Source organism: Rhinatrema bivittatum, chromosome 1, assembly GCF_901001135.1.
Source record: "Rhinatrema bivittatum chromosome 1, aRhiBiv1.1, whole genome shotgun sequence".
In the NCBI taxonomy this organism is placed as follows: domain Eukaryota; kingdom Metazoa; phylum Chordata; class Amphibia; order Gymnophiona; family Rhinatrematidae; genus Rhinatrema; species Rhinatrema bivittatum.
In genome coordinates this window covers 486,352,251-486,368,193 of record NC_042615.1, presented here as the reverse complement: position 1 = coordinate 486,368,193, position 15,943 = coordinate 486,352,251, and the positions used below count along the sequence as shown (strand labels likewise).

The 15,943-nt window shown below is 46.5% G+C and overlaps 1 protein-coding gene across 8 annotated transcripts in view; it reads right to left on the bottom strand.

Annotated features, from left to right (window-relative positions):
• The window catches only part of PHF8 (PHD finger protein 8), a 288,114-nt gene that overhangs the window by 216,867 nt on the left and 55,304 nt on the right, over positions 1-15,943 (bottom strand). For 5 of the 8 annotated variants that reach the window (XM_029607902.1, XM_029607898.1, XM_029607908.1 and 2 more), the window contains one exon: positions 9,197-9,314. The exons of 1 other annotated variant lie outside the window; for it this stretch is intronic. In XM_029607902.1, coding sequence (XP_029463762.1) covers positions 9,197-9,314 — 118 coding nt within the window. Of the gene's footprint in view, positions 1-9,196; positions 9,315-9,826; positions 10,170-15,943 lie in introns of all 8 variants that reach the window. 2 more of the 8 variants (XM_029607918.1, XM_029607913.1) reach the window with 1 other exon arrangement.

Sequence of the window (15,943 nt, the reverse complement as noted above, 5' to 3'; positions counted from 1 at the left end):
GAATTTGTTGCCAGAGGATGTGGTTAGTGCAGACAGTGTAGCTGTATTTAAAAAAAGATTGGATAAGTTCTTGGATGAGAAGTTGACTTAGATAATAACCACCGCTATTACTAGCAACGGTAAAATGGAATAGACTTAGTTTTTGGGTACTTGCCAGGTTCTTATGGCCTGGATTGGCCACTGTTGGAAACAGGATGCTGGGCTTGATGCACCCTTGGTCTGATCCAGTATGGCATGTTCTTATGTTCTTAAGTCTATATTACGGTTCTAGCAAAATTGGGGAAGGATCCTATGCTTTCATCTTCCTCTAGACCAATATCTTTGTTAAATTGTGATTTAAAGATATTCAATAAGATACTGGCAGATAAATTAAACTGGATTTTACCCTCTATCATATCCCAGCATCAAGTGGGTTTTGTTAAGGGACGAACTGCTGGCGCACATAGTAAAATTGTTAATGGCAATGATCATGTATAAAGAGCAACACACACCTGCATTGGCAATTGATTTTGATTCAGAAACAGCCTTTGATCGTGTTTCTTGGCCTTGTTTATTCTCGGTGCTTAACAGATTTGGATTAGAGAGTGACATTATGAAGCTCATTATATAAACATCTGGTCTCAAATATAGCCAATGGCAAAATAGTGCAAGGAGGCAGTAGAATGTCAAGGTTCAGAAGAAAGTAACGTCACAAGCACTGATGGCTGCCTAAGGGCTGTGCTCCCGAGCCCGAACTAGTGAATCCCCTTTTGTTGCAGCAATCAGTGGTTGAAAGTACGCCAGAAGCAATCCATGAGAGCCACAGTCAACATATTGGTGAGAAAGAAATTAGTCAGCCTGAAACATTTTTTGTATGAGGCTGGGTCAGCACAGAGTGATGGCAAATCGTCCGGGGAGGAGGCAGGGGAAGATGGCGCCGCGGAAAGAAGCCATGCAGAGGATGTCATGTCTAAAGGATTGGGAGCTGGGCCCAGCAGTGCCATGTTCACGAGGGCAAGTTTTCAATGCTGGTTTGACGAGTTCTGTAAAGACATTAGTGTGCTAAAGCAAGACATATTGTCTACTGTTAGTGAGCTGCACAAGGAGTGCACTGATCTGGGGGAGCGCATGGATGAGACAGAGTGCAGAGTGGAAGAGCAGGAAGCAGCTCTAGAGCAAGTCCAGGAGGAGATGAAAGTGCTGAGAGAGGAAAATGGCGAATTGAAGGACTGGATTGAGGACTTGGAAAACAGATCTTGCAGGGGCACCAGAAGGGCCATCTTATACAGATTGCTTTCAGGTGGACAATAGTATTTGCTTGGCAATGATGGGTCGAGATGAGGCGGCGGAGGGAATCCCTAAAATAGGGTTTGACCAAGCACACCAGGCCCTGGCTAAACCAAAAGGAATCAAGGAAAAAGTTTTGGAACAAACAAAAAAGGCGAAGGATTTTCAATGGCAAAGCAATAAGGTGGAGATATATCAAGATCTTTCTCCAGTGACAATTAGAAGAGAAGGGAATTTAAAGAAATCCTAAAAGTTTTGAGAAGGAACATTCACAGATACAGATGGCTCTTCACATTTGGATTACAATATTCCATACACAGTGTATCTTCACAAGTAAAGAGAGTTCATGAAGCAGCTAAGATGCTTCAGGCAGTGGGATTTCTGAGCCAAGTAGAGGTAGGATTGGCCAGTGCATCACCAATCTTATGGGAAGGAGGTGGCTGGAAGATGGCAAAGGGTTCAGTCGGGTGGAAGACAATGTCGCAGGAACTTGGGAAGCTCCACTTCATCAAAACACAGTGCCCTGAGTCAGGACAATAGAGATGACTGTTGTGCTGACAGGTTAAGGGAAGGTCTCTGATGCTTGAAGGACTGGTGCAGGGTTTAGGCACATCGTAAATATCTATTTTACGACATATGGGAGATAAAGGAGAGGGGGAGTGTTATTGTGGAGGGAAGTATGGTTGGACAGGAGATGTATAGTTGGGCTATGATGGGAGAGAGCATGTGGGTGTTTCCATTTCATTATGAATATGCAGAGAGGGAACTGAGTTTAATATTATTTTGGCAATGGGGTCAATAAAGATTGTTTCTTGGAATGTAAAGGGATTGAACACTTTTGGAAAGAAGAAGCTTTTATTGAAAGATGCAGTGCAGGTGAAGGCTGATATTGTTTTATGTTAAGAAACACATCTGAGTAAAAAATATGAACTTCTAATGGCATTGCAGCATTTTTCACAGCGGTTTTTTGCATCTGCCACAGTGAAAAATAAATATGCTGGGATGGCATTTTATTTTCAAAGACTATAGTAATAGCCTTTGATATGGTCCACTGGGAGTATCTTTTATGATTCTGGAAAAATTGGGCCTGGGAGGGAATTTTCTTACATGGATTTAAAAATTATATACTAAACAGAGTACCGTACCTGTATAAAGTAAATGGGGAATATCCCCCAACTTTTCAGATAGAATGCGGTATGAAACAGGGATGTCCCTTTTCGCACTATATTTAGAACACTTGTGGAGAGAATAAGAAATATGGATGCAATACAGGATGGGGACATAAGTGAACAAACTATCCATGTTAGTGGATGTCTTATTTACTTTGACATAGCCGGAGCATTCTTTACATTCTTTGATGTTGGAGTTCAGGCAATTTGGTAAGGTATCAGAGTATAAAATGAATGCAGCCAAGTCTGAACATTTCTCTCAGAGGAACAGGAAGCATTTATTAAGTCTAAGTTCCCATTAAAATTAGTTAAAAAAAGGGGTGAAATATTTGGAATAAGAATCAGAAACATTTGTTTGATTTAAACTATGGGGATACACGGAAAAGGGTGGAGATGGATTTGATAAAGATGGAAGAAGGGAAATTTTTTTTTTTTGGTATTATATTTATTGAGTTTGTGTGTAAGAGGTATACATATCATACAAGCCATCAGTGTTACATATCTACAGAAATACATATCAAGCCATATAACAGGAAGTTTGTTAGGAACAATTAACAGTAGCCGTAACCATAGCAATGGTCCAACGTAATACATAACCATCAGAAAAAGGCCTCAGGCTTATAATCCCCAACAGAGCCTGCTCTCTTATTCCCATTCCCCTCCCCCCTCCCCTTGGGGAAGAGAAACTTCTAATGGCTGGGCAGGATCGCCATTATAAAAATGAATGTTCTACTCAAGGTTTTTTATTTATTTCAAATCCTACCAGTCTTCATATCTGAAATGCATAGCTTTATGGCAACGTGAATTATTATGCATTTGAAAGCGCAGACCATCCAGGGTGGCAAGAGGCATACTGTATTTGTCAAAGGATAGAGAGGGTGCCATATCTACAATGGTACTATGTAGCGGCTCAACTCAGAAAAGTATTAGAATGGCACAAAGGGGAAGGTATTAAATGTTGGATTAATATGGGAAAAAAAAGTTCTATATCAGCTAACATTGGAGATAATGGATCTAAGAGGAAAATTGGTTTATACCTACAAATTTTCATTCCTGTAATACCACAGTTCAGTCCAGACCAGTGGGTTGTGCATTCCTACCGCAGATGGAGTCAGAGAACAATTAGAACTTTGGGAACTGCTACATAACGAGAGTGCCACCTGCAGTCCTTCAGTATTGACCTGTACCCAAGCTTAAACAACCAAACTTTACTTAAAAGGTGAAGGGTGTTGGAACCCAAACTTAACCGCCAACCTCTCGCCGAGAACAGATAAAACAAAAAAAAAAAAAACCACTAGACCACCTCGGAACTTGCCCCTTCCGGAGCATTTGCACAAAGACCAAATTGTTTTTTCAGGAAATATCACCTCTCAAGGTAATCTTTTGGAATCTGAAAAGGGGGACAGATCTCTAGACTGATCTGTGATATTACAGAAACGAAAATTAGCAGGTAAGAACCAATTTTCCTTTCCTGAACATACCCAGATCAGTCCAGACCAGTGGGATGTACCCAAACTACTCTACACACTGGGCAGGAACCCGAAAGACCCGCTCGCAGTACAACCTCCCCAAAGGACGATTCATCTTGCACCCTCACATCCAAACGATAACGCTTGGTGAAAGTGTGCAGGGAGGACCAAACCGCCGCTCTGCAGATCTCCTGAGGCGACAGAAGCTGACACTCAGCCCAGGAGTTAGCCTGGGCTCTAGTGGAATGAGCTCTCAGACCCAAGGGCACCTGACGCCCACGGGCAACATAAGCCGCAGAGATAGCCTCCTTAATCCAGCGTGAAATAGTCACCTTCGAAGCCTTGTCACCCTTCTTAGGACCCCACAAACAAGACAAACAGATGGTCCAAACGCCGCAAGTCATTAGTAACCTCCAAATAGCGCAAAAGAACGCGACGCACATCCAAAAGATGAAGTTCCTTCTCCTGAGAAGAATCCCTGAACTAGTTCGGAAATCCTGGCAGATCCACCGCCTGACTGACATGAAAAGCAGAGACCACCTTGAGCACGAAGGAAGGAACTGTGCGCAGCAAAACTATCATAAATCCTAAGAAAAGGATCTCAACACGACAAAGCCTGTAACTCTGAAATGTGTCTAGCAGAACAAATGGCTACGAGGAAAACGGTCTTCAAGGTCAAATCCTTAATGGGAGCCCTCTGTAAAGGCTCAAAGTGGGCTCCGCAAAACACCCGAAGCACCAGGTTCAAACTCCAGTCCGGACATAACGGGCGTACGGGAGGACGTAAATTCTTTACACCTTTGAGAAAATGCGAAATGTCTGGATGCACTGCCAGCAACCGACCGTGAACTCTGCCCCTTAAGGCACCTAAGGCAGCCACCTGAACCCTAAGAGTTGAAAACTAAACCTTTGGTCAACCCCTGTTGCAGGAAGTCCAACACCTGGGGAATCTCAGTTGACAAAAAATCCAAGGAGTGCTGGCGGCACCATGCCTCAAATAACTTCCAGACCCTAACATAGGCCATAGAAATAGAAGGCCGATACGCCTGAAGAAGAGTGGAAATGACCTGCTCTGAATATCCCTTCAATTGCAATCGCCGCCTCTCAAAAGCCAGGCCGCAAGAGAAAAGCGATCCTCCCGATCCGAAAATATGGGCCCCTTTCGGAGTAGATGCGGAAGATGCGCCAGCTGTAGAGGACCTTCCAAGGCTAATCGCACCATGTCTGCGAACCACGGGTGACGCGGCCACTCCAGAGCCACCAACACTACACTGCCTGGATGCACTCTATGTGTCGTAGAAGCCAACCGATGTGAGGCCAGGGAGGAAAGGTATAGAGAAGAATGCCTGTGGGCCACTGAAATACCAGTGCGCCCAGTCCTACCGAGCCTATTTCTCGACGATGGCTGAAGAAGCGCTCCATCTTTGCATTGGCTCGAGTTGCCAGCAGATCCAACTGAGGCACACCCCATCTGGCGCAAATGAGGTTCCATGCTTTCGGAGCTAACTCCCACTCATCGAGCTGTTGCTTGCTGAGGAAGTCCGCCTGTACATTTTCCACACCCACGACATGAGACGCAGTGATTCCTTTGAGATGGTGCTCCGCCCAAGCAAACAATAACCTCGCCTCTAATGCCACCACGAGACTCCATGTCCCGCCTTGCCAGTTGATGTAAGCTACCATTGCCGTGTTGACTGAGAACACTCGAACCATTGTGTCCTTGACCAGAGGAAGAAATGCTGAGGGCCAGCCCTCTTCTCCAGGCGGTTGATGGACCAGGATTTCTCCGTTGGAGACCAAAGGCCTTGGGCAGATTTGTTGAGGCAGACTGCACCCCATCCGGATAGACTGGCATCTGTGGAGATAACCATCCAATTCGGAGGGTCTAAGTCTACTCCCTGTTCTAGGTTGCTGCGTGAAAGCCACCATGATAGACTGACTCTGGACTCTAGAAGGAGAGGTATCTGTATATGGAACTGTTCTGACACCGGACTGCACCGAGATAACAGCACAAGCTGCATCGGACGCAAATGAGCAAACGCCCACAGAACCAAATCCAAGGTGGAGGCCATGGATCCCAGAACCTGTAAGTGATGCCAAACCATCAGATTCTTCCTCTGAAACAGGGCTTGGATCTGATCCTGCAACTTTGTTTCACGGTCCGCTGCCAGAGAAACCTTGCCTTGGAAAGTGTCGAAGAGCGCTCCCAAGTAGACCAATGACTGCGTGGGCTCCAAATGAATCTTCTGGACATAGATGACCCAGCCGAGCGACTGCAAGGTGAGGATCACCCTCTGAACCGATCTTATGCAGTCCTCCTGAGACTTCGCTCGGATTAACCAGTCAAGATACGGGTGAACAAGGACTCTCTCCTTGCACAGGAACGCCGCCACGACCACCATGACCTTGGTGAAAGTACGTGGAGCCGTCGCCAGGCCGAAAGGAAGAGCTTGAAACTGGAAACATTGGCCCATCACCTTGAAGCGGAAGAACTGCTGGTGAGCCCGGCAAATCGGGATGTGGATATATGCCTCGGTGAGGTCTAAAGACGCGAGAAACTCTCCTCTGCGTACCGCAGCCACCACAGTTCTCAACGTCTCTATGCGAAAACACCTGTTCACCTTCTGCAGATCCAGAATGGGATGAAAGGTGCCCTCTCTTTCTTGGGAACTACAAAGTAGACCGAATACTGTGCCTTGCCCTGTTCTGCCAGAGGAACTGGAACAATGGTCGGGAGATCAAGCAGCCGTTGTAGCGTCCCCTGTACTGCCTCACGCTTGACCCATGAAGCGACGCGAGACTCCACAAAGGCATCCCGCACCGGGCTCGAAAACTCGAAACTATCTGCCTCAGACAGTTTCCACGATGGAATGGGTGCCCCTGGCATTATTGGGTAGGTTTTCCACGACCAGCAGCCTGGCCCGTGGACTCTCTGCCTGGGCGCCGTCCTCCACGAAAGGACTGCTGACGTCCTGAGCCCGGCCTGGACCCCAAAGGAGCTGAAGACCTACCAGGGAGAAATCTGCGAAAATCCCGAAAACGAGCCTGTGAGGGAAAAACCTTCCCCGAAGGTTTCCTATCCTCTGGTCGAGATCCTCCCCGAAGAGAAGCTTGCCCTTAAAGGGGAGGTTACAAAGTTGAGACTTGGAAGATAAGTCTGCTGACCAATTACGCAACCAGAGCAGTCTACAAGCCATAACCGCAGACACCATACTAGGCGCCGAGGTCGTAATCAAGTAATACAAAGCGTCCACGACAAAGGCAACTCCTGCCTCCAAACGTGCGGCTTGCAAGGGCCCCCCCCCACAGTCGGGACTGGGGGTTGCAGCCGCCTCCTGAACCCAGCAAAGACAGGCTCTCTGCATAAGGCTGGCGCAAATCGCCGCCCTGAGACTCAGCGCTGAGACCTCAAAGACTCGCTTCAGATGAATCTCCAGTTTGCGGTCCTGAATGTCCTTCAGCACAGCAGCCCCGGCCACAGGTATGGTGGTCTTCTTGGTCACGGCAGACACCGCCGCATCCACCTTCGGTATCTTTAGAAGATCTAAAACATCCTGTGCTAGTGGGTAAAGTTTCGCCATGGCTCTTCCACCTTTTAAACCCCATCCAGCGAGTCCGACTCCTGGGTCACTAGCTTGCGGTCCTTCTTAGGTAATGGGAAGGAAGTCGTCTGACCCCGAATCCCATCCAGGACCAGTTGACACCTTCGCTATCTGATTCCTCCTGTGAAACTTTGATCCCCAGGACCTCCAAGATCTGGGGAATGAGAGGTCGAAGCTCCTCTCGCTTAAACAAGCGCACTACGCTGGGATCATCGCCTTCTGAGGGTGGGAGGTCATCTTGGTCCGGGTCGTCCTGTATCACATCGCCCATATCCTGGGCGAGTCCCAGATCCTGATCCGCTGCAGGGTCTGAGGGATCCCCGAGTGGGGCTGGCAACCTATCTACACCTTGAGTCCCTTGGTGAGCCCCTGCAGGGTGATGGTGGTCCGGGGACCCCGTGGGTATCCGCTTTGGTGGAGTTTTCGCCAAAGGGTCCGGCTGCGTTGCTCTCTTCAGGATCTCCTGTTTCCTCGCCAGGAACACCTGATGCAGTAGGAGCACAAATTCAGGGCAAAACTCCACTGAATCAACACCCCCCCCCTACCGGAGGAGGGTCCGGTGGCCCAGGGTCATCACCAAACGCGGGAATTTTGTCCACCGGAGAAAGAATAGAAGGGGCCTCCTCCTCCCCCGGCAGCTGCCGTGATCTACCCGTCCCCACCGTGGAGGACTGCAGCCCGGAGGACCAGAGCCCTTGCCTGCTTGCTGTTCCCCCCGAGGAAGTTCCCTCCTGCCCTGAAGAACAGGCAGAACACAGGGAACTAGCATTTATGGCCTGCCCTGAAGCCCCACACGCGCGGCAGGTTCCCAACTTAGGCCGGGGTGCCATTGAGGAAAACGAGCAGCATGCGGTCAGCTAAAAAAAAGAAAAAAATTCCAGTCAGAAAACCATCACGCAACTGCAAATGCTAAAAATAGAAAAACTCCCAGCAGGTGCAAAGTTGCCGTGAGGAGAGCTGCCGGCGCGAAAATAAAGAGAGGCCTCACATGCGCACGAAGGCCTGCCACCCCCTACCCGGAGCTCCGGGCTGTCATGAGGACCCGCGGGGTTAAGCTCACCACTCCAGCTGGCCTGCCGACTAAATGGCACGGGCCGTCCCCCAAATGAACTCCTCTTACCTTGAAAGGCTTCTTCTTGCTTTCTTTTTTGAAGAAAACTTTACCCTGACAAAGTTGGAGTCTGAGGGAAGGAGTGAGAGGAGCCTCCTCAGTGGTCGAGGAAACCAGGAGCCCCTGGTTATCGAGACACTGGCACCGATGCGGGCAAGACACAGGCAGGGGTATCCAATTCTCCGGACACCCGGCTTCAACTGAGGGATGACCCACAAAAGTGCCTAACACCTCAGGAAGCTACATTACTATCTACAAACTAGCCTATCCTAGGAAAAAAACCTTTCCATAATTTAAAAAAAAAAAAAAAAAAAGAAGGTTAACTAACAGACTGCAGGTTTACATCTCTACCATCTGCTGGAGTCAGAGAAATACTGAGAGACTGCAGGTGGCACTCTAGTTATGTAGCAGGAGTCCGGACTGATCTGGGTACGTATAAGGAATACCTTTTACTAGAAGATTCAGGGAACATGAGGAGGTGTTGAATTCTTGTAACAAAGGCTGATGGATGGAAATAACAAAAGTAAGCCGTGAGAGACAGGTAAAGAGGTAGCAAATGCAGCATTTTATAGTTCTTACCTGGGGAAGGTCCTGCACTTTAGCTCTTTGATAAAGACAGCACTCCCAGTGTGAACGGGCTTACCCACTTCCTTGCTGATGTGTGGGTCCTGCCTTTGGGGAACACGACGTTTCTTCACTGATAAGAAAAGTGGGGGAAGCATTTACTGCTCAGCTTCTAAGACATTACCCAGCTCTCCTCTGCCCAGCACCAAAAAAGTGTCCCACCATTGCTAACCATTCTAGCACAGAAATAGTCACTGGTGCAGCATCAAAGAAGCATCCCATCAAGCTGTCCACTTAAGAACAGAGAATATTACCTGTACTGCATCACATGAACACCCCTCACAAGGAGATAAGACAGCTGCCTAAGCGTGCCTAGGACACTGTGTGCTCAGAGTATGGAGAGGGTAATCTTATCAAAAGAAAGCAAGATGGGTGTCAAAAGAGATAATGCTGCTCCAAATAAATAAAAGAAATAGTGTTCCAACTATATCTTCAGGGCAGCAATTTATTCAAAGTTTCAAAATCAGTCTCATAAAATACAGTCCCCTGACACGGCAGTGTTTCGCTGTAGGAATTACACCAGGAGGGAACCTAGGGGAAACAATTCCCATACAGTTGAAATAAAATAAAAGCAAGTGTGCTTACCATAAACTGTTATAGGTAGAAAGTAGGATGAATTAGCCATGCAGTCTGGAACATCACAAGGGCAGCTCTGATTCAGTATTTGGAGGGATGACAGTCATTTGATGTGGTTACTTCTTAAGTTCTTTGTGCACAACCTGCAAATCCTGTGGATAGCTGCAACACTGATCCCACCGGTGCATCTGAAGTCGCTTGCTGGTCCAGACAATGAGATGTGAAGGTATGGAGAGATGTGAAGGTATTGGAGAGCATCAACCTGGTGCAGCAGGAAATGATCCTGTAGAAAGGACCTGCTCTCCAGGTGGTGCATTGTCCTTTTGCACCGAGTATGTGTCTCCCAGGGATTCTGCCAAGGAGGGAAGGGGTAGGTCAGCCGTCACAGTTGGTGATTTGTTTATTAGAAATTTAGACAGCTGGGTGGACAGGTGAGCGTGAGGATTGCCTGGTAACATGCCTACCTGGTGCAAAGGTGGCAGACCTCAAGCGTCACCTAGATAAGATTTTAGACAGTGCTGGGGAGGAGCCGGCTGTCGTGGTGCATGTGGGCACCAATGATATAGGAAAATGCGGGAAGGAGGTTCTGCAAGCCAAATTTAGGCTCTTAGGTAGAAAGCTGAAACACAGAACCTCCAGGGTAGCATTCTCTGAAATGCTCCCTGTTCCACGCGCAGGTCACCAGAGGTAAGCAGAGCTCCGGAGTCTCAATGTGTGGATGAGACGATGGTGCAAAGAAGAGGGATTCAGTTTTGTTAGGAACTGGGGAACCTTTTGGGGAAGGGGGAGTCTCTTCCGAAGGGATGGGCTCCACCTTAACCAGGGTGGAACCAGGCTGCTGGCGCTAACCTTTAAAAAGGAGATAGAGCAGCTTTTAAACTAGAACAAAGGGAAAAGCAGACAGTCACTCAGCAGCGCATGCCTCGGAGGGAGGTATCATCAAAGGATACTAATGAAGCATTAGAGTTAGGGCATCCCAACAGAGAGGTTCCACTAATAATAAAAGTAGTCCAAGTACCTATAATTAAACACTCACCTGAGCTAAAAGACTCCAATTTATCCCTAACAACTGAAAAACAGAATGTAAATTCAAACAAAAAACACACTTTGAAATGTTTGTATGCTAATGCCAAAAGTCTAAGAAGTAAGATGGGATAATTAGGGTGTATAGCAATGAATGATCACATAGACTTAATTGGCATCAGAGACATGGTGGAAAGAGGATAACCAATGGGATAGTGCTATAACGGGGTAAAAATTATATCACAATGACAGAGGAGCATCTGGGAGCGGTGTGGCACTTTATGTCTGGGATAGCATAGAGTCCAACAGGATAAAGATCCTGCATGAGACTAAATGAACAATCGAATTTTTAAGGGTAGAAATCCCTTGAATGTTGGGGAAGAGAATAGTGATAGATGTATAGTACCGTCCACCTGGCCAAAATGGTGAGATGGTCAGTGAAATGCTAAGAGAAATTAGGGAAGTTAACCAAACTGGTAGTGCAGTAATAATGGGAGATTTCAATTACCCTAATATTGACTGGGTAACTGAAACATCAGGGCATGCTAGAAAGATAAAGTTCCTGGTTGAAATAAAAAACAGTTTTATGGAGCAATTGGTTCAGAAATAGACCAGAGAGGGTGCAATTTTAGATTTAATTTTCAGTGGAGCACAAGATTTGGTGAGAGAGGTAACTGTGGTGGGGCCACTTGGTACTAATGATCATAATATGATCAAATTTGAATTAATGACTGGAAGGGGAACAGTTTGTAAATCCACGGCTCTAGTGCTAAACTTTCAAAAGGGAACATTTGATAAAATGAGAAAAATAGTTAATAAAAAACTGAAAGGTACAGCTACAAAGGTAAAAGGTGTGCAACAGGCATGGACATTGTTAAAAAATACTATCCTAGAAGCACAGACCAGATGTATTCCATGCATTAATAAAGGTGGAAGGAAGGCAAAACTATTACCGGCATGGTTAAAAGGTGAGGTGAAAGAGGCTATTTTAGCCAAAAGATCTTCTTTCAAAAATTGGAAGAAAGATCCATCAGAAGAAAATAGGATAAAGCATAAGCATTGCAAGTTAAATGTAAGACACTGATGTTCTTACGTTCTTATAAGACAAGCTAAGAGAAAATTTGAAAAGAAGTTGGCACAGAGACAAAAACTCCAAAAACTTTTAAAAATATATCCGAAGCAGAAAGCCTGCAAGGGAGTCGGTTGGACTGTTGGATGATCAAGGGGTTAAAGGGGCACTTAGAGAAGATAAGGTCATCAGAGAAAGATTAAACAATATCTTTGATTTAGTGTTTACTAAAGAGGATGTTGGGGAGATACCCATTCCAGAGAAGGTTTTCATGGGTAATGATTCAGATCACCTGAACCAAATTATGGTGAACCTGAAGACGTGGTAGGCCTGATTGACAAGCTGAAGAGTAGTAAATCTCCGGGACCGGATGGATATACACCCTAGGGCTCTGAAAGAACTAAAAAATGAAATTTCAGAACTATTAGTAAAATTTTGTAACCTATCATTAAAATCATCCGATGTACCTGAAGATTGGAAGATGGCCAATGTAACCCCTATATTTAAAAAGGTATCCAGGGGTGATCGGGAAACTATAGACCAGTGAGCCTGACTTCGGTGCCGGAAAAAATTGTGGAAACTGTTTTAAAGAATAAAATCACAAAATATTTAGATAGAAATGGTTTAATGAGACGCAGCCAACATGGATTTACCCAAAGGAAGTCTTGATCACAAATCTCCTACATTTTTTTTGAAGGGGGGAATTAACATGTGGACATAGGTGAACCGGTAGATGTGGTGTATTTGGATTTCCAGAAGGTGTTTGATAAAGTCCCGCATGAGAGGCTTCTAAAAAAACTAAAAAAAGTCATGGGATAGGAGGCTATGTCCTTTTGTGGATTGCAAGTTGGTTAAAAGACAGGAAACAGAGAATAGGATTAAATGGTCAGTTTTCACAGTGGAAAAAGGTAAAACAGTGGAGTGCCTCAGGGATCTGTACTTGGACCGGTGCTTTTCAATATATTTATAAATGATCTGAAAAGGGGTACGACGAGTGAGGTGATCAAATTTGCAGAGTACACAAAATTATGCAGAGTAGCTAAATCTCAAGCGGATTGTGATGAATTGCAGGAGGAACTTACGAGACTAGAAGATTGGACTTCCAAATGGCAGATGAAATTTAATGTGGACAAGTGCAAATTAATGCTTTTTGGGAAAAATAACCCTTGCTGTAGTTACACAATGTTAGGTTCTATCTTAGGAGTTATCACCTAGGAGTTACCACCCAGGAAAGAGATCTAGGCATCATATTGGATAATACATTGAAAGCGTTGGCCCAGTGTACTGTGGCGATCAAAAAAGCAAACAATCTTAGGAATTATTAGAAAGGGAATGGAAAATAAAATGGAGGATTTCATAATGCCTCTGTATTGCTTCATATTGAGACTGCACCTTGAATACTGTGTGCAATTCTGATCACCGCATCTCAAAAAGGATATAACTGCACTGGAGAAAGTGCAGAGAAGGGAGACCAAAATAAGGGCATGGAACGGCTGCCCTATGAGGAAAGGCTAAAGAAGTTAGGGTTGTTCGGTTTGGAGAAGAGACGACTGACGGGGTGGGGGGGATATGATAGAAGTCAACAAAATCATGAAAGGACTTGAACAAGTTAACGTACATCAGTTATTTACTCTCTCAGAAAATAGAAGGACTAGGGGGCACTCCATGAAGTTAGCAAGTAGCTCATTGAAAACAAATCGAAGAAAATTCTTTCACTCAGCGCGTAGTTAAGCTCTGGAATTCACTGCCAGAGGATGTGGTTACAGCAATTAGTGTAACTGGGTTTAAAAAAAGGTTTGGATAAGTTCCTAGAGGATAAACCAAAAACTGCTATTACGGTAATTAATAAGTAATAGTAGGTCGTGATCTAATGTTTGGTACTTGCCAGGTACTTGTGACTTGGATTGGCCACTGTTGGAAACAGGATACTGGGCTTGATGGACCCTTGGTCTGACCCAGTATGGCATTTCTTATGTTCTTACATTCTTATGACCATGTAGCTGCTTTGCAAATGTCCAAAGGCATGTTATGAAGATGTGCTATAGAAGCTGATGTGCGTTGACACTGGATATCAGTCTCAAAGGTTGGGTCGAATAGTAGAAGTGAATGCATTGAGGAGGAAGTGACGTCACTCTCCATGCACGGAGCTTAACCTGAGGGCTCTGCTCCTACCAGCCCTAAATTACGCTGCCAAAGCACGATAGAGCCCGAGAAAGCACTTCAAACGAGCTCTGAAACTGCCGGGAGCCCAACGCTGATGTTGGCGAAACGAAAAATTGCGGACTTAAAGAGATATTCTTACCAAAAGGGAGGAGAGAACACGGAGGACGATCGCTCCAAAATGGCGGCGGTGGCCGTCATTGCCGAAACGGAAGAAAATGAGGCAGAAACGTGTGAGGGCGATAGCGATTTCCCTACTAGGGCTGAAATGAGAAACTGGTTCTGTGAACTGCGACAGGACCTTAAAACCTATAAAATGGAAATCGCTAATATAATGTCTGACTTCAAGGAGGAACTCGCTGAAAATGGCAGGCGGATTGATGAGGCAGAAGTGAGGCTGGATACACAGCGGGAAAGCTGGCATGGCCTGAAACGGGACCACGAAGCACTGCAAGAGTATGCTAGGTCCCTATCTGATAAAGTGGAGGACCTGGAAAATCGTAGCAGGCGTTCTAACCTTCGGATCCGTGGAGTTCCTGATACGGAAGAATATGCTGACTGCCATGCTACCGTGGAGCGCATTTCAAGTTTCTTTTTAGATATGGATGACACTCCGGAGGGAGGAGATCGGCCTATGGTTCGGCTTGATAGGGCTCACAGGACACTTGGGCCCAAATTGGCGAACAGGCACCGGGATATCGTGGTTTGCTACCATTCATATGCTCAGAAGGAACAAATTTTTAATATCGCGCGGAAGCAGCGCATATGGCAATGGGAGGGCCACGAAATTGGAATTTATGCAGACCTGGCTGCGGCTACTTTAAAGAAGAGACAGTCTTTTCGCTGTGTCACCACCAAATTGATTGCAGCCAGTATTAGATATCGGTGGCTCTTTCCAGGAGGGATATCATTTCAAATGCAGGGGGTAACTCATCGGGCCAACACGGTCGAAGAAGCGGCAGCAGTTTTGAAGGAGCATGGTATAACTGTTGAAATTCCACCTGTGGACACTCAGCCGAGCAATGTGGTACCAGCTGCTCTTACCCCCGTGCCCCGGTGGCAACAAGCTCAAAAGGGGCGACGACGGCTCCAAAGGAATCCAGCGAGGGTGGATATGAAAGAGGCACCAGCATGAAGACAGGACCACAGGCGTATAGTATGGCTGGGATGGAGAGTTCCATATGGAGGCATCATTGACTTGATCAAATAAGGGACTTTATATGTTTGCTGGTATGCAAGCACCTACAAAGTTGAAGGCTCCTAGTTTTCTATTTTCATTTATTGGGCATAATCGTTAACAAATTAGAAGGGGTTGGATGGAAGACCTCTGGAGTGGAATTACACTTTCTCCTCATTACTTTCTGGGATAGGGGTACGTTATCCCAGGTTATGTTATTACAAGTGGGAGGGGAAGGGGGGAGGGATGGATTTCCTACTCTATCCCCAGGTCCTGGAGAATGGCCGGGATGAATGGCGACAGTTCCTCTCTGCGGAACAGGCGGACTACCTTGGGGTCATCCCCGTCCGCTGCCTGGGTACCTGTTCCCGCGCCGGGCTGGGCGGAGCCATCCGCCCCCGTCTCCTCAGCCCCCCTCGGGGGCTCCTCGAGACATCAGCATCCGCCGTGGAGGAATCTTCTGGATCTGACTCCTGAGGTACGCTCCGGGGAAGCCGTTTCCCTCGCGCTGGCTCCTGGGCGAGCATCGCGGTCTTTTTCGCCTTGCGCTTACTCGGTGGGGCCTGGTTGGAGCCCTCCCCAGAGCCCCCCCCTCGGGAGCGCTTGCTGCGCTTCTACTTAACTACCTTGCGCAGCAAGCCCGCGAAATCCTCAGAAAAACGACCCGGATTCGGAAGAATCGGCGTCGGAATCCCCC